At 38.0% G+C, this 26,241-nt stretch overlaps 1 protein-coding gene across 7 annotated transcripts in view; it reads left to right on the top strand.

Moving 5' to 3' along the window:
* Positions 1-26,241, top strand: part of CCDC171 (coiled-coil domain containing 171) — a 230,259-nt gene that overhangs the window by 139,590 nt on the left and 64,428 nt on the right. For all 7 annotated transcript variants that reach the window (XM_075931537.1, XM_075931540.1, XM_075931539.1 and 4 more), the window contains 3 exons: positions 2,325-2,470; positions 5,584-5,638; positions 20,474-20,605. In XM_075931537.1, coding sequence (XP_075787652.1) covers positions 2,325-2,470; positions 5,584-5,638; positions 20,474-20,605 — 333 coding nt within the window. The remainder of the gene's footprint in view (positions 1-2,324; positions 2,471-5,583; positions 5,639-20,473; positions 20,606-26,241) is intronic.

Below are 26,241 nucleotides of genomic sequence, written 5' to 3'. Positions count from 1 at the left end.
AGCCCTTTATCGACCTCCCCGTTATGCCTTGTAGGATGAGGTTTACCGGGGAGGTCGATAAAGGGATTTCATGTCGGCAGGGGAGCATCCAGACTGCCCTGATCTGCTGACAAACAGCAGATTGACAGAGCGGGGCAGCCATTTAAATTTAAATGAAGCCGTGATTATTTAAATTGCGGCTTCATTTCCCTTTGCCGAACAAACAAATCTACATGGCTCCGTCGACAGAGCCGTGTAGTTTAGACATACCCTCAGTGACAATATTTCTATTCTTACAAAAAATTCCATGGGATTTTTGAAATCCACTAGTGGTCTGAACTTGGAAACTATGTCTTACATAAGAGGGCTTCCCTAGCAGTGCAATACATTTTGGCTCAATGCTGAAACATTGGCTTGCTAGTACTAACTTGAGAGACTGTCTCATAAAACAGTGTAGCAGGATTCCTTGGGGTTGACAAAATCAAATGGATTTGGTATGACATTTTAGTTTTAAATGCTATATTTTATTTCTTTTGCAGATGGACATTAATTCAATATAGTTTTAGTCTTTAATTTCCTTTTTTTGGGACAATTGTGTGTCTGGATGTATTTAGAAAGATAAAAATTGTATTGACTTTTAGCAGTCCTTGAAGTGTCTTTAGATTGCTTATATTCTCAGTGCTCTGTAAATATTTACCAGAGTTCTATGTCTACTTTTCTTAAAACACAGTGATAGTATGCTATGAATGCATGTTCGTGACACTCCGCATTCCATTTTATGGATTTAGAATATAAACTACACAGAACATTCTTAATATGAAGTTACAAAATATACTCAGAAGCCCTTTTGAAAAGTATGTAAGGCATGGATCATTATTAATATTATCAAATGTTTAGTTAAAATTATGTTTGAAAGATAAATATTCTACATATGCAGTAGCAATTTTCAAAACCTTCCTATCTACGTGTTTCCTTTTTTAATTTCAAAAGGAATTGGTCTACAATGAAAGCATAAGACATAAAACATTTTATGAACTTTAACCTGTCTGATCCTCAGCTTCCCATTTGCACGATGGAAGTTGTCTACTTTCCAACATATCTGGGTCCTGGCTATCAGAGGTGTCGAATGTCCAGAGTTCCTATTGACTTAGCTGGAATTGTCGGTATTCAGAAATTCCGAAAAGCAGTTGTTAGAACATTAAATCCTCAGACGGAAGTAGTATAGAAATGTAATTTACTATACAAATAATAAAACTTCTGGCACCAGTGATGAGAAAATATCCCCTAAATTTGCAAAGCTGGCATGCAAGGACTTAGCTCAGCAACTGCACAGCTAATTCTCACTATGTTGATTTGAAAATGTTTTTTTTAAATTTCTATTTGAAAGTAAGCTTATAACTAACATGTTTTGTAAATTATTTTTAAACATGGAAGAGTCAAATAAATCACCATAAGCAAAAATATAGAAACAACATACTGTAGTACCAAAATGTAAACACATTAATGCTACAAACAATAGTGTTAGTAAAGATCCCTTTTAACAAAACAGAGAAGGAGAACTGGAGCAGTGAATGGAAAGATGTTATGATCACTGTATTACATTATAGCAGAAATAGTGAAAAAAACTTGACTATAGTTTTGCCAGTCAGGTTTCTTATTGTTCAACTTACTGTGCTATTTGACATCTATTGAATTAATCTGAATTCATTTTAAGCACGAAGATTTAATGATGCTAAGTAAGAGATAGTTGGGTATACATTAGGGAACATGCAAAATAGTTGGAGATCTGAAAAGTAATGAAGTAGTCAATGTATTATAAGGTGATATGTTAGACACAACTTGCAGTGTAGTTAACATTGATTTTGCACACTAGAATAACTTTATTTTATTTATTTTTATTTTGGACTCTCTCCTTTCTGTTGATTTTTGTTAGGTAGGTAATATTGCTGAATATTTAAAGGAACAATACTTTCCATTTTAGCTGGAAGTTCCATTATTATGGAGCGTTTTTCCTTCATATTTATTGTGTGGTTTTTTAAATGATATTCCTGATATTTTAATGTGCCAAAAATATGGTGTTTAAGTAGCATCTGTCTTTGATTCAGCAGATGATTTTGTCAATTTATAAAACATTTATAAATTGTATGATGCACTAAAAAATTCAATTTCTATAGTGTTGGTAAATAAATAATACTGTTGGTGGAAAATTTGTAAAACCTTGTGTTTGTAATGGCCCAAATCTGCTTCACAGTCAGCCTGTATTCCTTGTTGTTTAATAGCCTATGGCATAAATTGAAGTTAATTATCAGGGCTGACAAGTAACTCTGCTTTCTGTCTGCTGGCAGAGTCTCTCTGAGGCAAAGATGGAGCTGAGAAGAAAAGATCAATCTCTGCGTCAGCTCAATAGACATCTTACCCAGCTGGAGCAGGACAAGCGTCGACTGGAAGAGAGCATCCATGATGCAGAGAGTGCCCTCCGCATGGCAGCAAAGTGAGCACTGGGACCTTAGGGAGATCACTTAAAACAGACAAAAGATCAATTCTTACTTTCATGCGCAGGGCTTTAGTCCTGGATAATGCAGTGGTAAAAAACAAAAGTAAAGCTCGCTCGCTCTTTGAAATGCAGTGATATATCCTCTAAAAAGAAAAGTCTTAGTTCAGTCTACTAAGTGTGTATTTTATATAAAAAAAATCCCACACAAGTGCTTCACTATCTCTGTCCTGTAATAGCAAGAGCATTTCTGGTTGCCTGCTACAAGTTGGTCCCCAAGTGGTATTCCTATGGGTGCTCCAGTTCGGTGCACATGCACCCCTGCACCTTTGATGGGAGATTTTCAGTACCAGTAACTGACCTACGCATGTGCCCTGTACATCCTTGTGCACCTTACCGAGGAAACCATGTGGGTGACCTGCCCTTAGTTCCATATTTGCAGTGTTTGGCCTGAGATAGTGATGAGCATGCTCACTTACTGTAGCTTAGCTTCTACTATAGTTAGTGTTAGTTTAGTTTATTATAGTTTATTGGGATCATTATTTTCCCTTGATCGTTCATCTGTGATTGAGGAGTTAGTCCAGACTTTTCTGGAATGCCAGGCTCCTGAGGCTTAGGCCACGTCTATACTTCTGAATCAATCTTCTGGAGTTCGATTAATGAGTCTAATAAGGGCCTGCTAAATTGAACGCTGAAGGTGAGCCGGTCGGCACCAGTACTACTCCTCACAAGCAGTAAGGGAAATCAACAGGAGTGTTTCTCTCATCAACTTCCTGCTGTGGGGATGACACCAAAGTTCGAATCAAGGTATGTTGACTCCAGCTGCACAATTAACATAGCTGGAGTTGTGTATCTTCATTAGAATTTATTCCTTAGTGTAGGCCTGGCCTTAGAAGGAAGCTATGCCAGTTAGCAGTGGAGGCTCTCAGTACCTCCAGTGTTTAGGAGACACTGATGTCCCCAGTATGTGTAAGACACTGAGGTCCCCAAGCACGTCCTTCAAAAGCAGATCTCAAAAACAAACAAACAAAAAAAACCCAGGAGATCAAATTCTCATTACTAAATTTGGAGCAAGCTCTAATATTGACTTTTGACCCCCTTTGTAAACAAGCCCTTGAGTTCTGCTAATGCCCTCTGTGCTTCAAGATCCTAGTCACCAAGGGTGTGTCTAGACTACTGAGTTTTGTCGACAAAAGTGGACTTTTGTCGACAAAACTATACCAGCGTCTACACTACCGCTGAGTTCTGTCGACATAACGTCGACAGAACTCAACAGTTTTGTCGACGCTGGTAAACCTCATTTTACGAGGCATAACACCTTCTGTCGACAGAAGGTGTTATTGCCTGTAGGGTTGCATCTAGACTACAGGGTTTTGTCGACAAAGCAGTTTGCTTTGTCGACAGAACTGAATGTGTCTAGACGCTCTATGTCGACAGAAGTTTTGTCGACAGTATCTGTCGACAAAACTTCCGTTGACAAAACCCTGTAGTCTAGACGTACCCCAAGAGCCTTAAGAGATACAAGTGCAGCTGCATAATCCACCTCTAGGTCTTGGTCCCAGAAGGCCTGAGGAGAGGCAGCATCCATATCAGTGCCTGCAGAACAGAGAGCATCACACTGCATCTTGAGGTACAGACAAGAAAAGTAGGGTATACTAGATCTCCTAAGAAATCTCAGGTTCATAGTCAAAAGAAGGCTCCAGAGACCTCCAGTCCAAGAGAGTTCCAGTGAATGGCTTCAGCACCATTAGAGCATCTAAAGTACAGATGGGCAAGATATGTCTCTCAGGCTGGATCTGGACTTCTGAGCAACCGGACCACCTTGCTGGGATCCTCAGGCATGCAGCAGCCACTGTGTTAAACGCAGGATTCCTTCGTGTGGCTTCTCTGCTCAGGAGGGAAGTAGAGGCTTTGTGTGATTTCCTGACCCCAGCCCAATCCTCAGCTCCTGTTAGTCAGAAACAACTGGCTAATAGGAACTGACCTCAGCCAATCTCTCAGCTCCTATTGGCCAGAATCAACTAGCTAATGGGAGCTGAGAGAGAGGCCTGGAGGATGTGGTCAGCACAAGCCTCTCCCCATCCTGGAGTTGAGAGCCACATGCAGGGAACTGCCTGAAGTTTTAAGTGTTCTGGGGCTGCAGCAGGCAGGGAGCCCAGCCTACTTTGGGGATGCTGCATGGCTGCTGCATGGCTGCTGGCTGGAAGATGCTTAGGTAAAAGCCTCTCAGCCAAAGCCTGCCTCTGTCACCCCTGCCCCTCCAGCACCTCAATTCCCTTCTTCAGGTCACCATCCAAACCCTCTGCCCCCCCACCCCAGGTCACAACTCCCCGCCCAGACCCTGTACCCCCTCCTACATCTCTCTCCCAGGCCAGAATCTTCTCCTGCACTCACACTCCCTCCCTGACCCTATACCCCAGTCCCCTGATGCGGGTCACAACCCCTCCTTCACCCAAACTCTGTCTGACCTCATGCTGTCTCCTGCACCTCAGTCCTTACTTATCCTGTGCGCTCTTCTGCACCCAGCCTCTATCCTAGACCCCGCATCTTCTCCACAAAAAAGTGAAGCCCTTGACCACTTTCCAAAATCTTAGACTGGTCCCCCACCAAAAACTATTGCCCATCCCTGATCTAAAGCGTCCTCTACAACTCATACTTCAAAAAATAATTGGTACAGAGGACCTGTTTGGACAGCTATACCCAGGCTATCAAATGTTCTGTCTTAAAGAGTTCATTGGACCCTGCCGTATCTCTGGTACCTATACCATCATCTCTTACCTGTGCATTGAAACCAACAGAGTCAGACTCTGGACAGTCTGTATATATGGCATTAGTGCTGAGGCCGGTCTGCACAGGATCTCTCCTAACTCCAGTCAGTGTACTTCCAGTACTATAGCAATTTAGATACTCAAAAGGCTTCCTTGTTTCCAGTGAGCCAGAATCCTCATTGTGGGTTAAAAGTTGAGAAGAAATCTAAGAATAATACTTTCTGTATTGTTTAAAAACATACATGATATGAAATTGTTGATAAGCTATTGAGATTGGAAGAAAATTAGCCTGTCTTTACTAAAGCCTCTGGTTTACTAAGGCTTCATTTTTCTTTCTTTTAATAGAGATAAAGAATTAATTGCCAGTCATATGAAATCAGTGGAAGCCACCCTACAGAAGGTGATGTATTTAGCATTTTCATCTCAATTTCATTTTTATTTCAAGACATGCCAAGCACTTGGAATTGTCTATTTTCAGGAAGGCTGATGGTAGGAGTGGTTACAATTATACAAAGACATATTCATAATTATATTTAGAGTATCAAAAGATCTCCCCTTCAACTTCTTTTTGTCTCCAAGGTAGCATTTAGATAAGCAAGCCAAATATCATCATACTATTCTAAGCAGGTAAGTTCCTTTTATTTTTAATAGGAAAGTTGTTACAAACCCTTTCCCTGCAGTACTGTTTATGCTTGCTAAAGTAAATTAGGATGTTACTGATCATCCCAAACTATTTGTAATTGCTCTTGAATTATCTCTGTAATTCACTGAGTGATGCAGAGGTCATTCAGCAAGGTCCCATATCAAGTGGTCATAAAGAATTTGACTTCATATGCTGTACTTTAATCTTTGTAATAATTAAATAGAATTAGAGCAAAGGGTGAACTCTGATGCACAATCTGAAATATCACAGTGATTTTAAACCATTTTTTAAATTGAATAGCAATCTAAAGTTGACCCTTTGGCTTGTATTATTTTGCTGCATTGCTGTGTTATCATGAATATCAGCAAGGCTGAATATATTAAGTCTTTCTCTCTCCTTTTTTTTAATTACAGATCCTATTGACATTTTATGGGTATTTTTCCTTTTGACTACAGTGGAAATGAGATATATTTCTATTATCTTGGCATGTTAATTTTCCTGCTATCAAATCGAAACCCCAAGCATCAAAGTATAAATATACTCTTAAATTTTATTTTTTGTAACAACCAGAACTGTCAAAAGCTTCTGTTCACTTATTTTTCACTTATATTACTCTTTTCATAGAGAATTACCTCTACACCTCAAGTCCCAACATCTAGGAAGCATGCAACATCCACCTATGCAACAGCCACATATCTACATGTTCAGAATTCTTTTTTTGATGCACAGAACCCCAAATCTGTATCTCCAGCATCCTAGCTTTTCTGTAGCAAGGTGGAGTAGGTATGGACCTGAGACCAGTAATGGTAAATTAAGCATTGTTCAGCCATCAGAAGTGTTCAGGGTTCAAATTGTCACTTATGGATCACTCACAAGGGTTGGACTGGTAAGTCTTCTTTCTAGGTGAGCTAGGATGTCTTTCTCAAATATAAACTCTCAGAAGTTCTCTAGGTCCTAATTAAGTATAAGTTCAATTATATACACCAAGGTGGGTGACAGACTTTGCCAGGTCTTGGGTAATGTGTGTATGTGGGGGGGGGCTTGACTCCAGGCTTCTGGGTGGGGCCTTGGGTGGAAGGGGCAGGGCTTGGGTCATTCAGTCCTCAGCACTGCCCAATCCATGCCACTGGAGTGATGGTGGCAACTGAGAATGCCAGACCCTTTTAAATCAGTGGGCCCTACAGCAACTGTCCTTACCCACACATACCTGCCTCCTATTGGCGGCCTTCACACACACACACACACACACACACACACACCCACCCCTATGTTAAGAGAACATTATTGCGATTGGAAAGCCAAGCACTCAAAAATCAGGGAACAACAAAATTGAAGTTGTCTGTACATTCTGGGCCCCTCGTAAGTAATTAATATGACTCAGGCCACGTCTAGACTATGGAGAAGATCGACGCTGTGATGGTCGATCTTCTGGCATTCAGTTTAGCAGGTCTAGTCAAGATCTGCTAAAGTGAATGCTCAGTGTGACCCTGTTGACGCTGAGACTTCTACTCCTCACAAGCAGTAAGAGAAGTTGAGGGGAGTGTTTCTCCCATTGACCTGCTACTGTGAGGACAGTGCTGAAGCTTGATGTAAAGTATGTCAATGACAGCTACTTTTTCTACATAGCTGGAATTGTGTACCTTAAGCCAACCTTTGGCTACAGCGTAGACCTGGCCCCAGTCTTCGTTTACATTGTAACATATTATTTTCCATGGGATTCTTCCTCTATCAGTATGCAGGATGGATGGTACTCACTTGATGAGCAGCTAGTTATTATTTAGCGTTATCCTTTTTCTGTCGTCGTCATCATCATCATCATCATCATCATCATCATCATCATCAACAACCATGGTCTCATCGCCCATTGGTGCCTCCCTCACTATTTCCTTCCATCTTTCCCTGCCCAGTGCGGAGCGGCTTAGTTTCTGTAGACTAGCTCCGCACCAATCTACTGTATCATCTACCCATTCTCTGTGCAGTCTACCTCTCTTGTTCTGTGAGTGGCCCTATATTTTATTTTCTGCGTGCTATTTAGTACCTGCTCCGAAGATAGAATTATAAACTTCCTCATGTGTTTTTCTGTGGCACTAAGGTTCCCCTAAAGTGAGGGGACAGTGGTATTATCCCCATTTTAGAGATGGGGAGCTGAAGCACAGAGAATAAAATTAAAAGTTTACATTAATTTTGGGTGCCCAATTTAAGACACCTGGGAACTGATTTTTTCTGAATGTTTAGAATTATATAGTATTTTCTATATTCAAAGCATAGCTCTCACATGACTCCCTTTGCAGCTGTGAATACCCAGCAATTCTGCAAATCAGACCCCAGTTTATCCAATTGGTTGCAGAACTCATGGTATCATAGTCCAACTTGTGCAAGGGGATGGCTATGTTGAGGCAATATTCTCTTAAAAATCACTTTCCACAGAATATCTATCTGTCTGTCTATATCCTAAAATATTAGTATATTGATATAAGTATATATTCAGACAGATACATTGGACTTTTCTGTATCCTTCATTTGGATGGTAAGAACATTTGTCATTTTTGCTGATAACTCATACTGAAAATTCTTTATACAGAATTCTTTGTTTTTTCTGCATTGGTGGGCTTTTATTAGATAAATCTACCTATTAAAAGAATCTTAAATTGATTAATCAGAAAGGGCCTCTGCCTTCCTACTCCAGGTTACAAAAGTACGGTTGCTTTTATTAGGTTGGCATTTGGTCTGAAATTCAGATGTCTGTTCATCCTCCAAGTGGAAGGCTAATTGTTTGGAAGGTAGGGAAATAAGTTAGAGTTTTACAAGCTCTGAGTGAATACAATTTGATTTTGTGGACTGGTTTCTTTGTGTGGACTATGGTTGGTTGGCTACTGATTGTTTGCACTGGCTTGCATTTTTAGTTATTTCTCCAGGGCACCTCGAGCTTGGGATAATTATTCTTTTATGTTTCATACATTGAAATGTTTGTTTTTATTTATACTGGAGACCAGCTGTCTTTTGGGGTTGATTGGAAAATCAGAACAGAAACATAGTTGTTAATCTAAAATACTATTGACATATTATATCTTAAGCATTTTTATGTCAATGAAAAATAATTATTTTTTGCATAATGAGGACTGGTTCTTTTTAACTGGAGTACCTCAGAAGCCAGAGAATTTACATTAAAGCTCAAAGTTCTCATCTCTCGTAAGTTTACCACGAGACAGATGATATTTGCTGTTTTTCTTTAACTTCCCACTAGTGTACTAGAATTAAGTGATTTATATGATAATCAGGTGTTTCTTTAAAAAAAAAAAAAGGCAAATTTTTAGTTCTCATAGGGGTGGAAAAAAGTTTGAAAACATGACATCAGTGTACTCCTGTATCAGGTTTTCACTCGCCACTGCTGGTCTGTCTGGGAATTAGCTCATCTTCGGCCTTAGAGTGCCTTCTACTGTCTGGTTTATTTCTTGCTGTTACCTGCTCCCTATCACTCTTCAGGCACACCTCCCTCCCAGATCACAGTTCCTGTTAGCTTTGGTGTAGCCCCAAGGAAGAATTCACACTTTGGGTGTCCTCCCCTCCCAGGGAACCCAATTACCCTGAGCCCTCCTTGCCTCAGTAAACCACTGCCAATCTTTATCAAACTGCAGTCTGAACTGGTCACTCATTGGCTAGGTGAGGAGTGGGGGGTGGACCTGCGATCTACTCCTGCTCTGGGTACTCCTTTGCATCCTTAGAACCTCCCTGGGCCCTTTGCACTGGGCCTCAGCCTGGGGTTTATTCAGAAGGAGCTCCCCTGGTTCACCCTGCCTTTCCCCAGTACTGCTCTGTTCAAGGTACCCTAAGTAGCAGGTAGCTAGGTTGCTTTCCTTCCAGATCTCGAGGGAAAATGAGTTCCCATAGGCGATCAGTGCTTTTAAACAGCCCAGCTGGCCTCTGTTTGGGTGCCTCATGCCTCCTTCTAACTGGCTCCAGGGATGATTATCATCTACTCTGTTTTTAATCCCTTACAAAACAGAAAGGGGCAACCACCCCATTACAACCCGAAATGTGAAAAGCAGAAAACAAATTTTAAAAGGCTATGGAAAAAAAACCACTCAGGATTTTAAGCCTATAACACGACTTTGAGGCCTGATTCATAATCTTGGAATTCTTGGAATTGGAAATACTGTAAGCCATTTCATACTGGGAACAAGGTAGTATTAACCACAACTGTATTTACAGTGGGCATCTATGCCAGGATTAGATCACCCTATTTTTATTTTAAATAATTTGACTCTAGAAAAATGTGACTTTACACAGTTTCTAAAGAAAGATCTTTAACTTCACTGGTCAGCAAAATTCTCCTAGACTCATATTTCGTCTTCAATTCATTGTTGTAAAATCTAAAATACCATTATGAAATGTATGCTATTATAATCCAGTTTTTCATAGGTTATACTTAGCATTCACTCATCTCTTCATCTGTAACTGTTCATGGTTTTCTTGGCAAAACTTTTTTTAATGTTTATTTAAAACTCTAATAGTATATAATATTTTTATTATAAAATCTCAAGCTTTCCCTCTCAAAAGATCATAAATATTTTAGTGTGCGTAATATGTAGTTTTTATGTTGACAAACCATATTTCATTAATACTTTATATATTTCCGAGTAATAGTAGTATGTTTATCACATTACTGCACATGCTAAACCTATTCTTTTTACTGACTAGCTTTATAAATACAGTGCTTGTGAATTACCCATTATAATCAGATAACCAGCCAAAGCAATATTGGGGCTCCAGCTCTGTTGAAACCCTAAACTTTGACTTCACATCTCTTCTCAACATGATCACATAGCTCCCTTCCCCACATTTCTTCATGTGTACAATGCTGCCATTGCAGATCATCCCATCATGGTCATAAAATTGTGAATACTCCTCTCTCTCAGCTGTTTTAACTTAGATGCACCTTATAAGTTGGTGATCTTCTTACCTTCATCCAACACCACTCACTGTTGGCAATGTAAGCTCAAAAACTTGCTCTTTTCCTAATGTTTAGCTTTATTAATGAATTAAACCAAAATAAAGAACTTCTGCTCAAGAATAGACCTTAGGTTTTTCTGCCTAGAGAAGCAACTCCTCATTGTCCTGATCAATTAGTGAGCTCCACCTCTTACAATGAGTTAGAAATCTTTTAGCATTTCCCAGCAAGGTACTGACACCTGTTTACAGAGTATCCCAGCTGCCTGTTGAGATCAGTTCAGAGATCAATCACAGGTCACCAGTGGAAACAAAGGAATATGGGGAGTTAGTCTGGAAGGAATTCATCCATATAGACAGAGCAGTTCACAGGTTTAATAAAGTTCTGCTTGTTCAGCTTAACCTGCATTCAGCTCACCCTGTTCTAATGACACACTCTGGAACAATTCTCCTCCCAACCAAAAATCCTTTTCTGCATCGCGTTTTCAATTCAGAATCACATTCATGCAAACTTCTTTTTAACACAGTCATGCTCAAGCACCACATTATAAAAACCAAAGGACCAAGGTTGGAACTCCCCGCTCTATATTCATCAACACTCTTTTTTCAAAACTTTTTCAGATCTTTTCTAGTTTTATAATGCATTTAGGGGATACAATTTTTCTGAAAGAATAGTAAAATGTTTTTTAAAAGTATTAGCTATTCTGTGCAACCAGTATGTATCTTTGTATATATGGAAAATAGATTATTTTGGTTTAAATATTAATGGGATTTTTTCTCTTGTGATTCCTTACTTTTGTGGTTTAGTGTGTAAAAGTGTACCGTTGTTTATTAAAGGTCGATAGCGAAGAACTCATACAAAACACTATACGACAAATATACTGGGCTTTCTAGGCCAACATTTTCTAAATTTCTACATGAGTATAACTGAGAACACTGGTTTTAGTATTTTTTAAAAAAAGTCACTGTCAAAGTTGGGAGGCTCAAATTCATTCCTTTTTTTATTTTTCTCCTCAGAAAATCAATGTAACTGTCTCTATGTGTGTCTAGATAAAATTTTAATATATACATAGGAGGAGTTGAGGTAGGGTAGTGGATAGCTTTAAGAATTAGAAATGTGATAGGAAGTCTAGTACCCTAAATGCTAGGCCACTATCTAAGGTGTGGTCTATAGTGAAAAATTCCTTTACTTTATGATGAGTAGTCCCATAGCACCTTAGACTACCAAAAATATACAGTATCATGAGTTTTGTGGGTATGAGTTACTGCATCAGATGAGTTGGAGTGGAAATAACAAAATCCAAGATGTATATAACAGCAAAAGAAGTATGTTACTTCTAACAGGTACTTCTTTTACTGTTATATCCACTTGCTGCTGTGGATACAGTCTCTCTTCTTTACTTCAGGCTCCAGTAATGTTAATGTGACCACTATTCCAAATGAGTGCATATGTGCAAGTGGAATAAACAAATTATAAAAGAAGTAGATTCAATTTTAAAGCTTCCAGATGGGTTTGTAAGGAATTATAATAAGACACAGGATATTATATTTTGTATCTTAAAACATAAAATATTATTTTCTCGTCTTTCTGCTTCTTTCAAATTAGCACCTCTCCCCTTTAATTTTAACATTTTGTAAATGTCTTTTGTTTCATCTCCCTACTAATCTGTCTTTCTTGATCCTTGTTCCTAAAGATCAGTTGTGCAGGACATACAGGTGTTAGCACAGCTGGTTTGCTGATGACAACTCTGTCCATATAGCTGTCTAGTGTGTCATCATTCATATTGTTCAGTGTCATTCTGACCTAGCCAAGCTAAAAATGGTACTCCAGCTCAAGAGGGATTTAAAAACCTTGACAAACTAAAGATAAGACATTGCAGAATGTCATATCCATGTGTTTAACTGTTTTCAGTTTAGACTTACCTAAATAACCAATTCCAGAGCTCGACTGACTTCATTCTTTTGGAAGTCGGAAGATTTTTATGTAGTTTGTCTTAAGTAAGAAAATATCTTTTTGTGGGGGACTGTAAAATTAGTTAATGAATTAGCCATTATTTTATCCAGACATGGGTTCATTTCCAGCCCAAGGTCATAGAAATCTGTTCATAGGGGACCTATTCTAGTACACAGCCCACAACTACAGCATAGCTTTGGCACAATGGTTAGTGTTTGCTAAACAGGGTCTGGATCAAATTAACATCTTACCCAACTGAGCATGGATTTTTTTTTTTTGGGTCAGGTATTGTGTATTGTAATTCTAGTTAAGCACAGGATTGTACTTTTTCACACTGACAATTAATTCTATGACTTTAAATATTAAGCTCCCTTTAAATATTACTTGAATAGTTGGAAGATCCGTGATTTCATCAATGCAAATAGTCTCACCACCGATGCAGATCACATCTTTTCCATGCCATCCTGTTTTGTGCGGCTGTCCATGTCCTTCCATGAATCCTTTGTAAAGGATCCTCCCAGCATGCTGGAGGCCTTCCTCTCATTCTTTTCACTTCTCGTGGATACCAATTTAAAGCAACTATGAACTTTAAATATATTAAGTTATTAAAATTCTCTAAGGTACTGTCCATGTGGCCCCTACTTCAGGGGATGTGCATGAACTCTCTATGCCAAGTAAAAAAATTCCAGAAAACTGGCTTTCTTGAGGTTGTGTGCATACTCCTTTGATTGGCGAGAGATTATGTAAGGAGCTGTGCATTCAGATACCATTATAATAGTAAATACCCAAGTAACTATAGCAATGAAATCAGAAACACCTTCCTCTTTCTCCCTATTGCATGGGAGAAATAAATGTAGGATTCTTGCATTTGAGTATGGTTTCTTTATTTTATTAGGCCCCGTGCCACTGTGTAGCTTGTCTGGCTCCATTCCCAATACTGGTTCCGATCTGATTAGCTCCCTTTACCTGTGGGTTATCTTGTACTTTTGGTTCAGATCAGTTCAGGTGATGGTGGACTTAAATCGCTCAAGATTTAAGAAGTGCAGGCCTGTCATAAGCAGTCCCAACTGATTGCCTCCGCACTAGTGGCTACCTTTATCAGCCTTTGCATGAAGGAGTGTTGAAAGAAGTTGCTCAGACCTGTCATAAGGTTTGATCTAAAATTTTAATTGAAGAAGAAAATGGAAAAGGGTGTTGCTGGTTCTCTGGGCTTGGAAGGTCTGAAGGTTAAATGGCATCAAGGAAAGAGGAAGCACAATTGATGCAAGTAACCTGGGTATTCTCATTCAGATATGAAGAATCATAGTAAGCATCAGGGAGGAGTTTGAAATCTGTCTGTACCGCAGCACTAAGGGAAACTAAGGAGACTGGGATTTTCATCTTAGAAAAGAGGAGACTAAGGGAGGGATATGGTGGAGGTCTATAAAATCATGACTGGTGTGGAGAAAGTGAATAAGGAAAAGTTATTTACTTGTTTCCATAAAATAAGAACTAGGGGTCACCAAGAGAAATTAATAGGTGGCAGGTTTAAAACAAACATAAGGAAGTTCTCCTTCATGCAACACACAGGGTGTGTCTAGACTACATGCCTCCTTCGACGGAGGCATGTAGATTAGCGAGATCGGAAGAGGGAAATGAAGCCGCGATTAAAATAATCGCGGCTTCATTTAAATTTAAATGGCTGCCCCGATCTGCCGATCAGCTGTTTGTCGGCAGATCGGGGGAGTCTGGACGCGATGCCCCGACAAAGAAGCCTTTCTTCATCGACACAGGTAAGCCTCGTGAAACCAGGCTTACCTGTGTCGATGAAGAAAGGCTTCTTTGTCGGGGCATCGCGTCCAGACTCCCCCGATCTGCCGACAAACAGCTGATCGGCAGATCGGGGCAGCCATTTAAATTTAAATGAAGCCGCGATTATTTTAATCGCGGCTTCATTTCCCTCTTCCGATCTGGCTAATCTACATGCCTCCGTCGAAGGAGGCATGTAGTCTAGACACACCCACAGTCACCAGAGGACCTCCTTGCCACAACTTTAACAGGGTTCAGAAAAGAGCTAGATAAATTCATGAAGGATAGGTCCATCAATGGCTATTAGCCAGAATGGTAGGAATGATGTCCCAAGCCTCTGTTTGTTAGAAGCTAGAATGGGTGACAGGTTAGGAATCACTTGATGTTTCCCTGTTCTGTTCATTCCCTCTGGGGGTACCTAGCATTGTCCACTGTCGGATGACTGGATGCTCGCCTAGGTGGAATTTTGGTCTGGACCAGTATGTTCTTATATTATATCTGCTAAGGATTCCCCTGCCATAGTCCGTTCTATGCTGCCCACTCTAGTTGGGGGGCTGTGGCATGGAAAGGACAGTGTTTGGCTAGCTCTTGAGCTTGCCCAGCATATCAGGTCCTTGGAATTGTGTAGCCACTGGCTCAGGTTAGAGCAGATCTAGAGGTGGTTTGGTCCCCAGTAGCAGTCCAAACTGCATATGCGCAGAAAAGTGTCATAAAGCACGTTTGGAATCTATGCAGATTCAAAGAGAGAATTTTATACCACTGTAATTGTGTATCAGTGGGTGTTCTTTTTTCCTGTCTTCTGTTTATCATCTTCTCCTCTTGCAGCTTTGGCATCTTGAAGGCAGAGATCACCCTTGAATGAGATTAATTTCTCAAGGTCAATCTCACTTTTATTGGGGTAGAAGTTCAAGATTCATTTTGAGGGCTATCCCTGAAGGTGTTTTTATGTATAGCCTATTTTAGGGCTTTGTGGATATTCCCTATATCATCAGACTCAGCCTGCTGTGCGGCCAGATTATATTTATGTATTCTTTGCCTGACCCTGGTGGGGCTGAAAGAGTTGGATGCCAAGTTGTTAGATGTCAAGTCATTTTTTTTGTAAAAGTTACTAAAGTATTTAGTTTGGAGAAATAAGAAATGGTAGGCCAACTCTTACCAATTGTTTCTAATACTGCCAAATCAGAAGTGGGGAGCTCGTTAGTTAGTCCTTTATGTGCCTTAGAGGACATCATGATCAAGACCAAGCAAAAATAATCACAATTATTTACCCTTGCTATTTTATTAAAGGGAGGAAAAGAAAACCTGAAACTACCCAAATAATTAACTGGTAACTTCTGTTACCAATATCTTTTGCATGCCTCTCCATGAACAACTTTTAACTGAGATGATACTCCTGAGCTGGAACACTTCTGACATGTACTTTCCTCTTGGTAAATTAACACCTATATATGTTGTTTCTCCAAATTATTGTGACTGTCAAAGATAATGTTCAGATAATCTTAACTCTGTCCACCGATCCATACACATTACAATATTCTCTTTAATTGCATAATCACTTGCTATTCCACAAATAATATAAGTATAGATATATTAAATCTTAAGTATATGCATAGAATAGTCTAGTACTGTATGAATGCTAAGCACACATTCAAGTAATTCGTAAGCAAAACATGCAATGAGTAAGGCAAGGTCTCCATACATAGTACAGTCTCCACAGCAAAGGGAGTGGGCTTGTCTCACACAATGTGCACTTCATTCAGTGCACATTTTGAGAGATATGAGCATTCCTCATGCAGCTAAATTGATCACCTGGTTGTGAATGATATGGTTGTTTGAGATTTTATTTTTATTTTAAATGCCACGTTCTATTTTAAAAAGTGTCACTAAATGTTTCTGTTAATTATATGTCATGTACAACAACTTTTTTTCTTGGCACTCGCTGGGAATGACCTGCACAACCCTCATTGTTTCTTAACTACTCAGTAACGTGACCATCTCGCAGTCACACTGATAAAGATATTTATACAAGGCCAAAAGAAAGGGATAGAAATCTCTAACTACTCCAGATTTACTTAGTGCCACTATGCAAGGCCAGTAGATAGACAAATGCACCTTAACTGGGATTTTTCAATACTCTTGAAAGTATTGAACAACTATTGCTAGTTATATCAGATTATGTGGTAGGGAGATAAGTGTTGGTGATGTAGGTAAATGGGTACTCGGGTACACCCAGAACTATTTTCACTTGGGACTGGCAAAATATTTTAACCTCTATTTCTAAACATGAAAGTTTAGTACATTGAATTTTGTGTCTCAGCTATACTTCTAACCTAACTTTTGATGTCACGTTATGTTCTTGGAATTACTTTTGATCAGAACTTACCAGTGCTTTATTGATTTAAAATTGAGTTGGCATAGTATTTACACTGAGTTTTTTCAGCTCTTTCAGTTGATTAAAAAGTTAATCAGACTGTTATAAATCCTTGTGTTCCACTGTTTCAAAATGTTTTCATGGTCTGAAGTTTCCGTGCAGATTTACAGATCCATTAAGTTTTAGCCTATTTTCCAGCACCATTAAAAAAAATCCTGGATCCTGGAAAACTATGCATGTCCTTCACTTACCCACTCTGCCAGTGGAATATTCTCAGTACATAAATTTAAGCATCTCTGTAAGTCTTTGCAGGATCTGTATTGGTGACGCTGTCTTTTCAGAACTGGAAGCCTATCCGAAGTCATTGCAGCAAGGTGTATAAGAGTATTTTTGCTTGTGATGTTTGCTTTTGATAATATTCTCTTTGTCTCTGCTGCAATCTGTGAATAAAAATATCTTTGTTATTTGCACAGTTTTGTATAAGCACAACACTTAATTCCACAAGTTCTGTTTTTCTTAACTTAAAGTTTCACTTTGCATACCTTCTGTTGTCCTCTTCAGAACAATAAAAATAATCACCTCCTCCTCACCCATCAGTCAAGCACTTAAACAAGTCTTCAGAGTTTAGAAAACAATTTTTACTTTCAACTTAAAATCTTGACAGGGTAATCTGTGGGATTCCACATAAATGCATAACATTTTAGCCATGTGGATCCTGCAGAATTGGGGCCATAATACATTGGAGTGGATGGTCAATCAAAAGACTGTTTTGACTTTATTGGTGAAGCAGCATAAGGATGTTTGCACAGTCTGTAAATAAATGAAAGACCTCAGTTTTCTGCATTTCAATGAAAGCTTCACAAGTACAATATATACGACTCTCAACTTCTCAAAAGGAAAGCTATAAATACCTAATCTAAGCAAAGTGTCCAAGCAGATTGAAAATAAGATACATGATTTTATACCTGAAATATTAAAAAAATTATGAAATATTTCAATTGGGAATCTTGATATTAGATGTCATATATTTAAGGAACTTGTATGTTCCTTTCTGATGTGATTTTACTGATTTATACTTCCTACATTTTTTTAAATGTCTTGTTTTATTGTCCATTGAGTGTCAGGCCCCAGTAGCAAAACATGTTGTCTGATACTAATAGGGTTAAAAGGATCTCCGCTATGTGTACTATCCTGTGCATTATACCTACATAGCTTATACATTGTTTCCCCTATCTCCCCCCAGTATTAGCAATCTGCTTTTGTACTTTGACATCAGGGATGTCCCTAGTGAATTTTGTCACAGAAAAAAGAGAATCATCAATATCGCAGTTAAACTTGACTTTCAAAGCTAATAGTATCTCATTTGGGGGCTCAAATTTAATAAATTTTCTTTGATTCTGGGTGAGTTTTTAAACATCAAACAATGAATTGGCCAGGGTGCAGTAAAATATTTAGATCTATTGACTATGGTTCAGAAGGGTAGAAGGCAAAACACTAGTGGTTTGATGTTGATAAATTCTTAGTACCTTAATCCACATTAATGTTGTCTTTTATCTGTGTGCATATTGGCAACTAAAAGAGCCTGAAAAGTTGACACATATAAACTATAAAAATTAAATAAAATATATATTTAAAATAAGATGTTTGTGTTATATTAAGCAAGGTTAATACCTGAAGAGCATTAAACATTCTGACAGAAGACCCTAGAGAATATGTTTGTTCCACAGGACTGTATATCCTGAACTTCGTGCACTATGTGAGAAAAAGTATGTGGCCTATACTGTTATAAAAATTGCATTATAGGGCATATATTTGGCAGCCACAGGTATTGACAGGAATTTTTTAGGTCAACCTGGGAAATGTAGTGTTCCCTGTTCCTATAGACTATAGCAGAGATTAAAAAATAACATTTGTATCCTGAAATGTACTTGTTTAGTCATAGTAGACTGAATGTTTTGATGCTAAAATGGGTACATTTTTCAGTATAATCAACAGCATTTAAAAAAGTAGAAGCAGTTAACAGAGAATGCAGATGTCATCTAGAATTTTAAATCAGGGTTAATATATTTTAATTTAGGATTGATCGGATATTTTAGGAAGGTTTAGCTATATGTAAGAGAAGCTGCCCAAATTCATCTTTGTATAGAGTGTTGGCAAATGGTATGTTCTGTCATTTTATTATTCCCTTCTAAAACTATTCATTGACAGTAAAAATGAAAAATGATTTTTTCTATGCTAACTAATCTTTTGTAATAGATATAATGTATACATATTAGTGTATAATATAATTTAATTTGGTTTAATTACTGGAATTTTATTTTGTAAGATCCAAAAATAATGTAAGATTAGGAAAAGGGAGTAATAATAATTACTTCGTGTATCAAATAAAAATGGACAAATTGGGTGTATACCGTTATTACATGTGTTGTACATGTAATATGTCAAGAGCAGGATAAAATACACAAGTATATATACTTATATACAAATAAATACACTTATTTTCAGTATGTGGGGAAAAGTTGTTTTTAATTAATGAAAATATTTTATATTAATGTGACACAGTAACATTTTTGTGGACATTCAAAAGGGAAAATATCCATCATATTTATATAGCTGAGATTCTCGTGTATTTTTATAATTTTAATGGCATATAAGTTTATATCATATATTAAAAGCAGTTTTTTTGCTTAGCCAGCAGGTGGCAATATGATACCAACTGCATATAGATACATTTGACAACATAAGTAGCGCACTCACATTTATATTTGGTGGGAGGCAGGAAGTTGATTATTATGTTTGATTTTTTTTTTTAAGGATTGCAAAAAGTAAAAATTAAACTATCTAGACTTTGTACAAATACTACTGGGTTTCCTCTTCCTTGTTTTGAAGTTGTACAGCTAAGTTGGATAATACTAATCATGTATTCATTCCTTTATGTGAATCGTCAATAAGAAATATAACAGGCTGTACAATTAACATAAGAAAAAATTACTGCTGCAGGTAGATTTTTTTTATTTCTATTTTAGGAAGGATTTTAAATTTAGTTCTGGGGCTTAATTGAGTTTATAGTATTGAACCTCACTACAATATGAATGTGATCTGTACACAGCAGTCAAAACTCGTTTATCTTCTCTGCTCTTACGTGTTGTTGCACAGTACTTTATTAATAGTTGATGATTGTTGGATGGAAAGTGTAATTACTGCCTACAGTTTGGTTTGTTTTCTGTTAGGGGTTTTAGGAGGGATGGAGCTGTAAAATTTGTACACCAGTTGGAGCGAAGCCCTCAGTGAGTCTTCTTCCCTTCTCATTTCAGTCCAGAGGAGGATGCTTTTTCTTCTTAACATTCTCTCCCAGCGCTCTGAATTAGAGATTTATTTGCAACGAAAAATCAATTAGTCCTAAATTTATTCATGGATTTCAGGTCCAACGATCAATGCAAGTCCACTCAGTGGGCTCAAGGGGACCCAGTTCATCCCAGTTAATGTGTCTGAAGGGGAATTACCATTGATGCTGGGTTTTTTTTCCCTTTAGGTCAGAGATCAGATCTCGCTGTCACGGACTGCGGCAACCAGGAATGACTTCACCCTGCAGCTACCCAAACTGCACCTGGAGACCTTTGCAATGGAAGGGCTGAAGGGCGGGCCAGAGGTTGTAGCATTTCAGGTTAGAGTCTAAATAACCTTTTTTTTTTTTCCCCAACTGAGTATAGAGAGAAACAAAACTGCTTTAAGTGGGGAGAACAAAAGCTTCAGAAATTTTGTAGTCAACAGCTAAAAAGAGAAGCAAACTAATTTCCTTACATATCTTTGAATTATATAATTCAGAATCATTTAGGAACTTTTCATATTGGAGATGAAATATTAAATAATTGGGGAAAAAACAGGTACCACAGAAAAAGATCTAAAGTAAAGTGTTATATTTGAACATTAGTGTTGGGAAAAGCTGCTTTCCTATTTAATTTAACCTGAGCATCACAGAAGAATGAAGACAAGGAACAGTATTTTCCTGCTTCCCTATAGCCTGTTTTAAGATGATTTTTTTTTGCTAAAATTAACAGATTACTGGAGATTTAAACTGTCAAACAGTCAACATTTTTTAGAGCAATACTAATTTAAGACGAATTGCAATTTTGAATAATCAAGCACAGAAAATATTTTGTTCTTGTAATCCCTGGTTTTAGAAAATGCCATGTTTCCATGTCTAGACAGTATTAATTCAGAGGGGAACAATGGTGGTGATGGTGGGGAATTGGTATGAGCTAAAGTAGGACCATATTCAGCTTAAAAAAAACGAACTCTGTATGTGTTTAGCTTATGTCTAATTATGCACACATTATCCCTTATCTTTTTATAGCCATTCAAAATAACTTCATTCTTGTGCTACAGAATTGCTAAAGGCAAACATTTTTTGTTTTTGAATGAGAGACTGTAGAGAACAGTGAATAAATATTGCTTTCACTGTGCTCTTGCTATGTATGAAAAACTGAAGTGTGTTAACTTGTGTGCCCGTTGTAGGGATTGTCACGTCATTTGTCGCACAATGGATGTGTGCTTTCATATTGTTCATTTTTAAAACAATATGAACTGTGTATTCCGTAAAAGGTATGTCACGGAAGTGTTAGGGTTACACACCTAATCACTTACATTCAGGAATCACAGAATTAAAGTTGAACGTTCTTTCTTATATCTGTCCTCTTCCACATATAAAAATATATGATACAGTTTTTAATTATGCAAAATACTGTCTGCAACATTTTTGAATAATACGAAACAGTATAAAACTCTTAGGGTGTTTTTTATGAAAAAATAAAATTGAAATGTATCTATTCATTGGAAGGATGTAGGGAGAGGATAGAGAATAACCTTTCCTTAACTCCCTTCTTAAGAGTGAGATTCCACAAGTAATGTCTCCTGAAAGGCATGTAAAAACAAAACAGCAAAGATGTTGCCTTTTTAAAGCTGTTTCCTCCTGCCTCTCTATTCTGATAGCCTGGTGTGAGGCCACCTGTCTTTTTCTTTTCCATCCCATGGCCCTGGTAATGTTGCCGAAGCTCTTGCAAGATAGCCTGTCCCTTTGTCCTCTTTAAGGGGATGAGGATGAACAGAAACTGTATTTCAGGACTTCACTAAGTGCCAGGGTACTGAACTAGTGCACAACATGTTCCCTGAGAGGCTAACTGGTGGTGTGATTGCACACATGTACATTGCTTCTGCCCTTGACAGCAGAAGCAGCATCTGGTTACTTTGCATATAGGTAAACAGCAGACATGGTCTACAGTTTATCTAAGCCTGAATTTCTGAGGATTTTCTTTCTTATTGTGTTTATTCTGAAACTATTTTCTATATCAGCAGAGAGCATATTGTTAATTCTATTTTCCAGATTTTTAACTTTACTTTACTTTTAGCATTTCCTTTTTTATGTTGGGTGCCCAGTTAGTTTAATTTTAATTTCATTGCATGGATTAAATGTATGCAAAATGTGCATCTAAGTATCCTGCCCCACAGTCTTGAATTATGAAGTAGCTGTTACTCATGCAAGTAGTGCAACATATTAAAATCAATGGGATTATCCGCACAAGTTAAATTTTCTTGATTACATTGAATTACTGGTAAATATCTTTCAGTCATGTAATAAAGACTGCATTATATGCAAATATTAAAAATGAACTTTCAGCCCCAACTATAAGTGCACTGAGTTGTGTGTGTTTAATTTCTTGCACATAATTCTTTTATTTCCTTTTTAAATTCAGAGAAGGGGAAAAAACCAGAAATGGGTGACAGTTATAGCAATAGCTATTGGAATCTGTGGCTACTGACCTTAGCTATGTGACGAGGAAGTAAAATGTTATCAGTGTGATCTATATTAATTGACGAGGATCAGTAAATAAAATTCAGGATCTAGACAACAACCCCAGTGTGTTGCCTCTGTATTACATGTAGTGAGAAGCAAAAAAATCTTTGCAATAAAGTAGCAAATGAGTCCACCTGAATCATTCACTCTGTAAGAGAACCTAGAGCTAGAGCAGTGTTTCCCAATTTTATTTGGCCACGGAACCCTTTTGAACTTGAAAGAATTTTGTGGAACCCCTGACTGACTGTCATCATTGTCCCTACTCTCTGGCTAAGCTGGCATTACACAGGGACGCTTATCGTGGCAAACACAAATGAAAATTGTTTTCAATACAATTCATAAATGAATGAAAATTTCATTCCATTACAATAATTCAGGTTGTAATGGAATTTTCTCACGGAACCCTTATTTTCACTTCGGAACCCCAGAGATCCGTGGAACACCATTTGGGAAACACTGAGCTAGAGGAACTGGTCATAGTGCTTCCAAATTTCGCAGAAAGTGATTGGTATTGTAGAAGAATCAGAGAGGATGAAAGCCGCCATGCTTGATGCAAGTGTTGGACCCAGAGGCATTAGAGATTTATAATGCATTTGGATTGAAAATGGTAGACAAAGTCATTCAGAAATTTCAAGAATATTGTGCACATCTGAATGTCACTTTGAAAAGGTAAATAAACTGCCAGGTGAGCTGCTCAAGCATTATGTCACATGCCTACATAGTAAAGCTAAGTTGTTTGAATTTGAACAGTTAACCGATTCAATAGAAACCTAGTTCTTTCTTGCATAACTGATAACCAAGTCAAAACCAGAAGACATTTCTTGAAAGAGAATGGACTGAGCTTGCAAAGAACAGGTTGAAAAATACATATTAAGTGTGAAGCTTACCGAGGAGCTTCTTACCCTGGACATGCTTTCAAGAATATCCAAGACAAGGAAAAATAGTGTTCCATTAAGAGGAGTGATGCAGGAATTATGACTACCCATTTCTCAAACAAAACTCAGCAAGCTGAAACAAAAATGACAATATGAACCCATCATTATAGCAGTTTGAGAGAAGGCATTCATGATGGATGATCAGCAAAAAAGCCCCGTTACTTAAAAAAAATACAACTGTATAGTTAGAATACAACTTTTTAGTTACAGTTGCTGGATATGATGTGATTCACTACAAAGGATGTGTCACAGTGTACCCTTGCAGGTACAGAGATAAGTAAGGGCTGAGCTGGTGGTGCTTTTCTGGCCAGACATGAATGTAGCCGAAGAGAAGAGAAGAGAATGGTAAGATATCCAAATGTGAAACCTGCAATAAATACAGGAAACAAGATGCAAAAGACCCTATTGAAACAATCTGTGAGAGATTCCTGGCAGTCCTAACCAAGAATTTATCAAGGTCTATTTGTAGTAAACTGGAAATATTATCTTTTGTTAACACCTAATACCCACTTAGAGAAAAATTGAACAGAAGCACTACACAACAGCAGTTTCCTGGGTTAATAACACTGGTCTTTTTCACAATTTCTTTGATGGACCAGTTCAAGAATATCACAGTGAGGTGTTATACAGAGTCAGTACTAAGAGCAAGACCTTGATATTAGAAAACCAGAACCATCCTTGTCATGTCAAAGAGTATGCATGTAGAGCATCATCTCAACACACCTTGCAATAATTCGTTATGATCATGAATTCAGAAACTTGCATGCAGAAGAATATATCAAGCAAGCATCTTGGACCAAAGTCAGTTAATCACGGCATAGAGAAGAGCTATATGCCAGAAAGCTAGCACCGGAGAAATACAACAATAACATGCCTTCCCACTCACAATGGAGGTAAGTATTAAATATAGAGTAACAGGCAACTTGCCAAATGTATAGCTTTGCCACTTTGAGGTTATATGTCCTAGCCAGCCTTAGAGATTGGTCCTACCAGAGGAATACAACATATTTAAACAAAATCAAGGAGAATTGTGGCTCTGTTTATTGAGAACATCCTAAATGCTAATGATACTGTTCCTCTGCAGACCAAGGGAAAACATTTTCACCCAGTCACTAAAAACAAACATGGATTGCAGTTGTCAGCCCCACTTTAGCTGTCGGAAACTCCACTGCAGAAGAAACTAGTGGTATATGGCTATGTGGCAAGACAGCCATTGAGGTTCAGAGATTGGTAGTTGCTGACAGATGTGCAATTAGAGACAGAATAATCCTTTCATCTCTCAAGGGATCTACCTTGACCTCCATCCTAGAAGTCAGCATGTGCATGTTTTCCTAATTGGTTCTATTAAATTGTGGGTGTTGTTTTTATTTGATACTATGTTTTATTTGCATTTTGATGTTTATTAAAGAGAAGTGGAATTGAAGACAGATATTGCTGTCTGTCATGTCATAATGGCTTTAGCTTTTTCTAACCTTAACTCATACAAAGTGATTAGGTCTAGGAATTGCAGTTCAATCTCTTATCCTGGCTTCTCCTTTATTATAAGGAGAGTACAAATTTTACAAAGGAAGAAAATTTGAGAAAATGTGGTGCGTGTATGAGGGTTCCTGTATAGATATGTGAAGACTGAGTCTACTGGCTGGTGTGACAGCTTGAATGGCTGTTTACATTGTGTGTGTGTGTGTGTGTGTGTGTGTGTGTGTGTGTGTGTGTGTGTGTGTGTGTGTGTGTGTGTGTGTGTGTGTACAGGTCAGTTGAAGTCTGTGTATGAACTGAAGGCTCTGAATGTGTGGGCTGTACATGGGGCTTGAATAAGTACATGCATGTATGTTTGAAACTGTTTCCCAGTGTGTGTGTGTGTGTGTGTGTGTGTGTGAAAAGGTACGGTGTATCAGGATGATACAGGCTTCTCTGAGAGAATGAAGCATATATTCCATGTGTGTTTGAGTTTAAATATATACAGAGAGAGAGAGAGAGATTGTACAGATGAGTGGATTCTTCTTTGATTCATTATTGAACCATTGCCTTGTGTTGTGTTAGAGATACTGCTGCTGCATGTGCTACCTTTCAAATGAAACATAAAACTAACCCTGAACAGCCCTGAGCATTAAAATCCCATTGCACTTTTCACAAACATTAGTGTTGTTAGCTTTGGTGCCCTGAGTAAACTTTACATTTGGTTATCTATGTTCTGCTTAACTAAGTTCCCCCATACATTTTGAATTAGATCTGATATTCCTTACTTCCTTTGTTAAACTGTGCGTAGTGTATTGGTATGTGCTGCCAAGTGTTCAGTGTGCTGCACTTGGGAGGTTGTCAAGGGTTTCATATTCTGCATATGTATTTAGGGTGTGTGCACTCCCTCTTTCTCTTTAGCATTCCTTCCAATCTCACACTGATCTACGTGTACATAGATTTGGATAGTTAGATATACTATATATAATTTATATACATTTTATAGTTTCCATAGAACTGTTTTTTTCTTTGGAATGAAAAGTGCTGTATAAACACAAT

This window comes from Pelodiscus sinensis, chromosome 6 (assembly GCF_049634645.1).
Source record: "Pelodiscus sinensis isolate JC-2024 chromosome 6, ASM4963464v1, whole genome shotgun sequence".
NCBI lineage: Eukaryota > Metazoa > Chordata > Testudines > Trionychidae > Pelodiscus > Pelodiscus sinensis.
The sequence above is the reverse complement of the archived record's forward strand: the minus strand, read 5'-3'. Positions and strand labels throughout refer to the sequence as shown.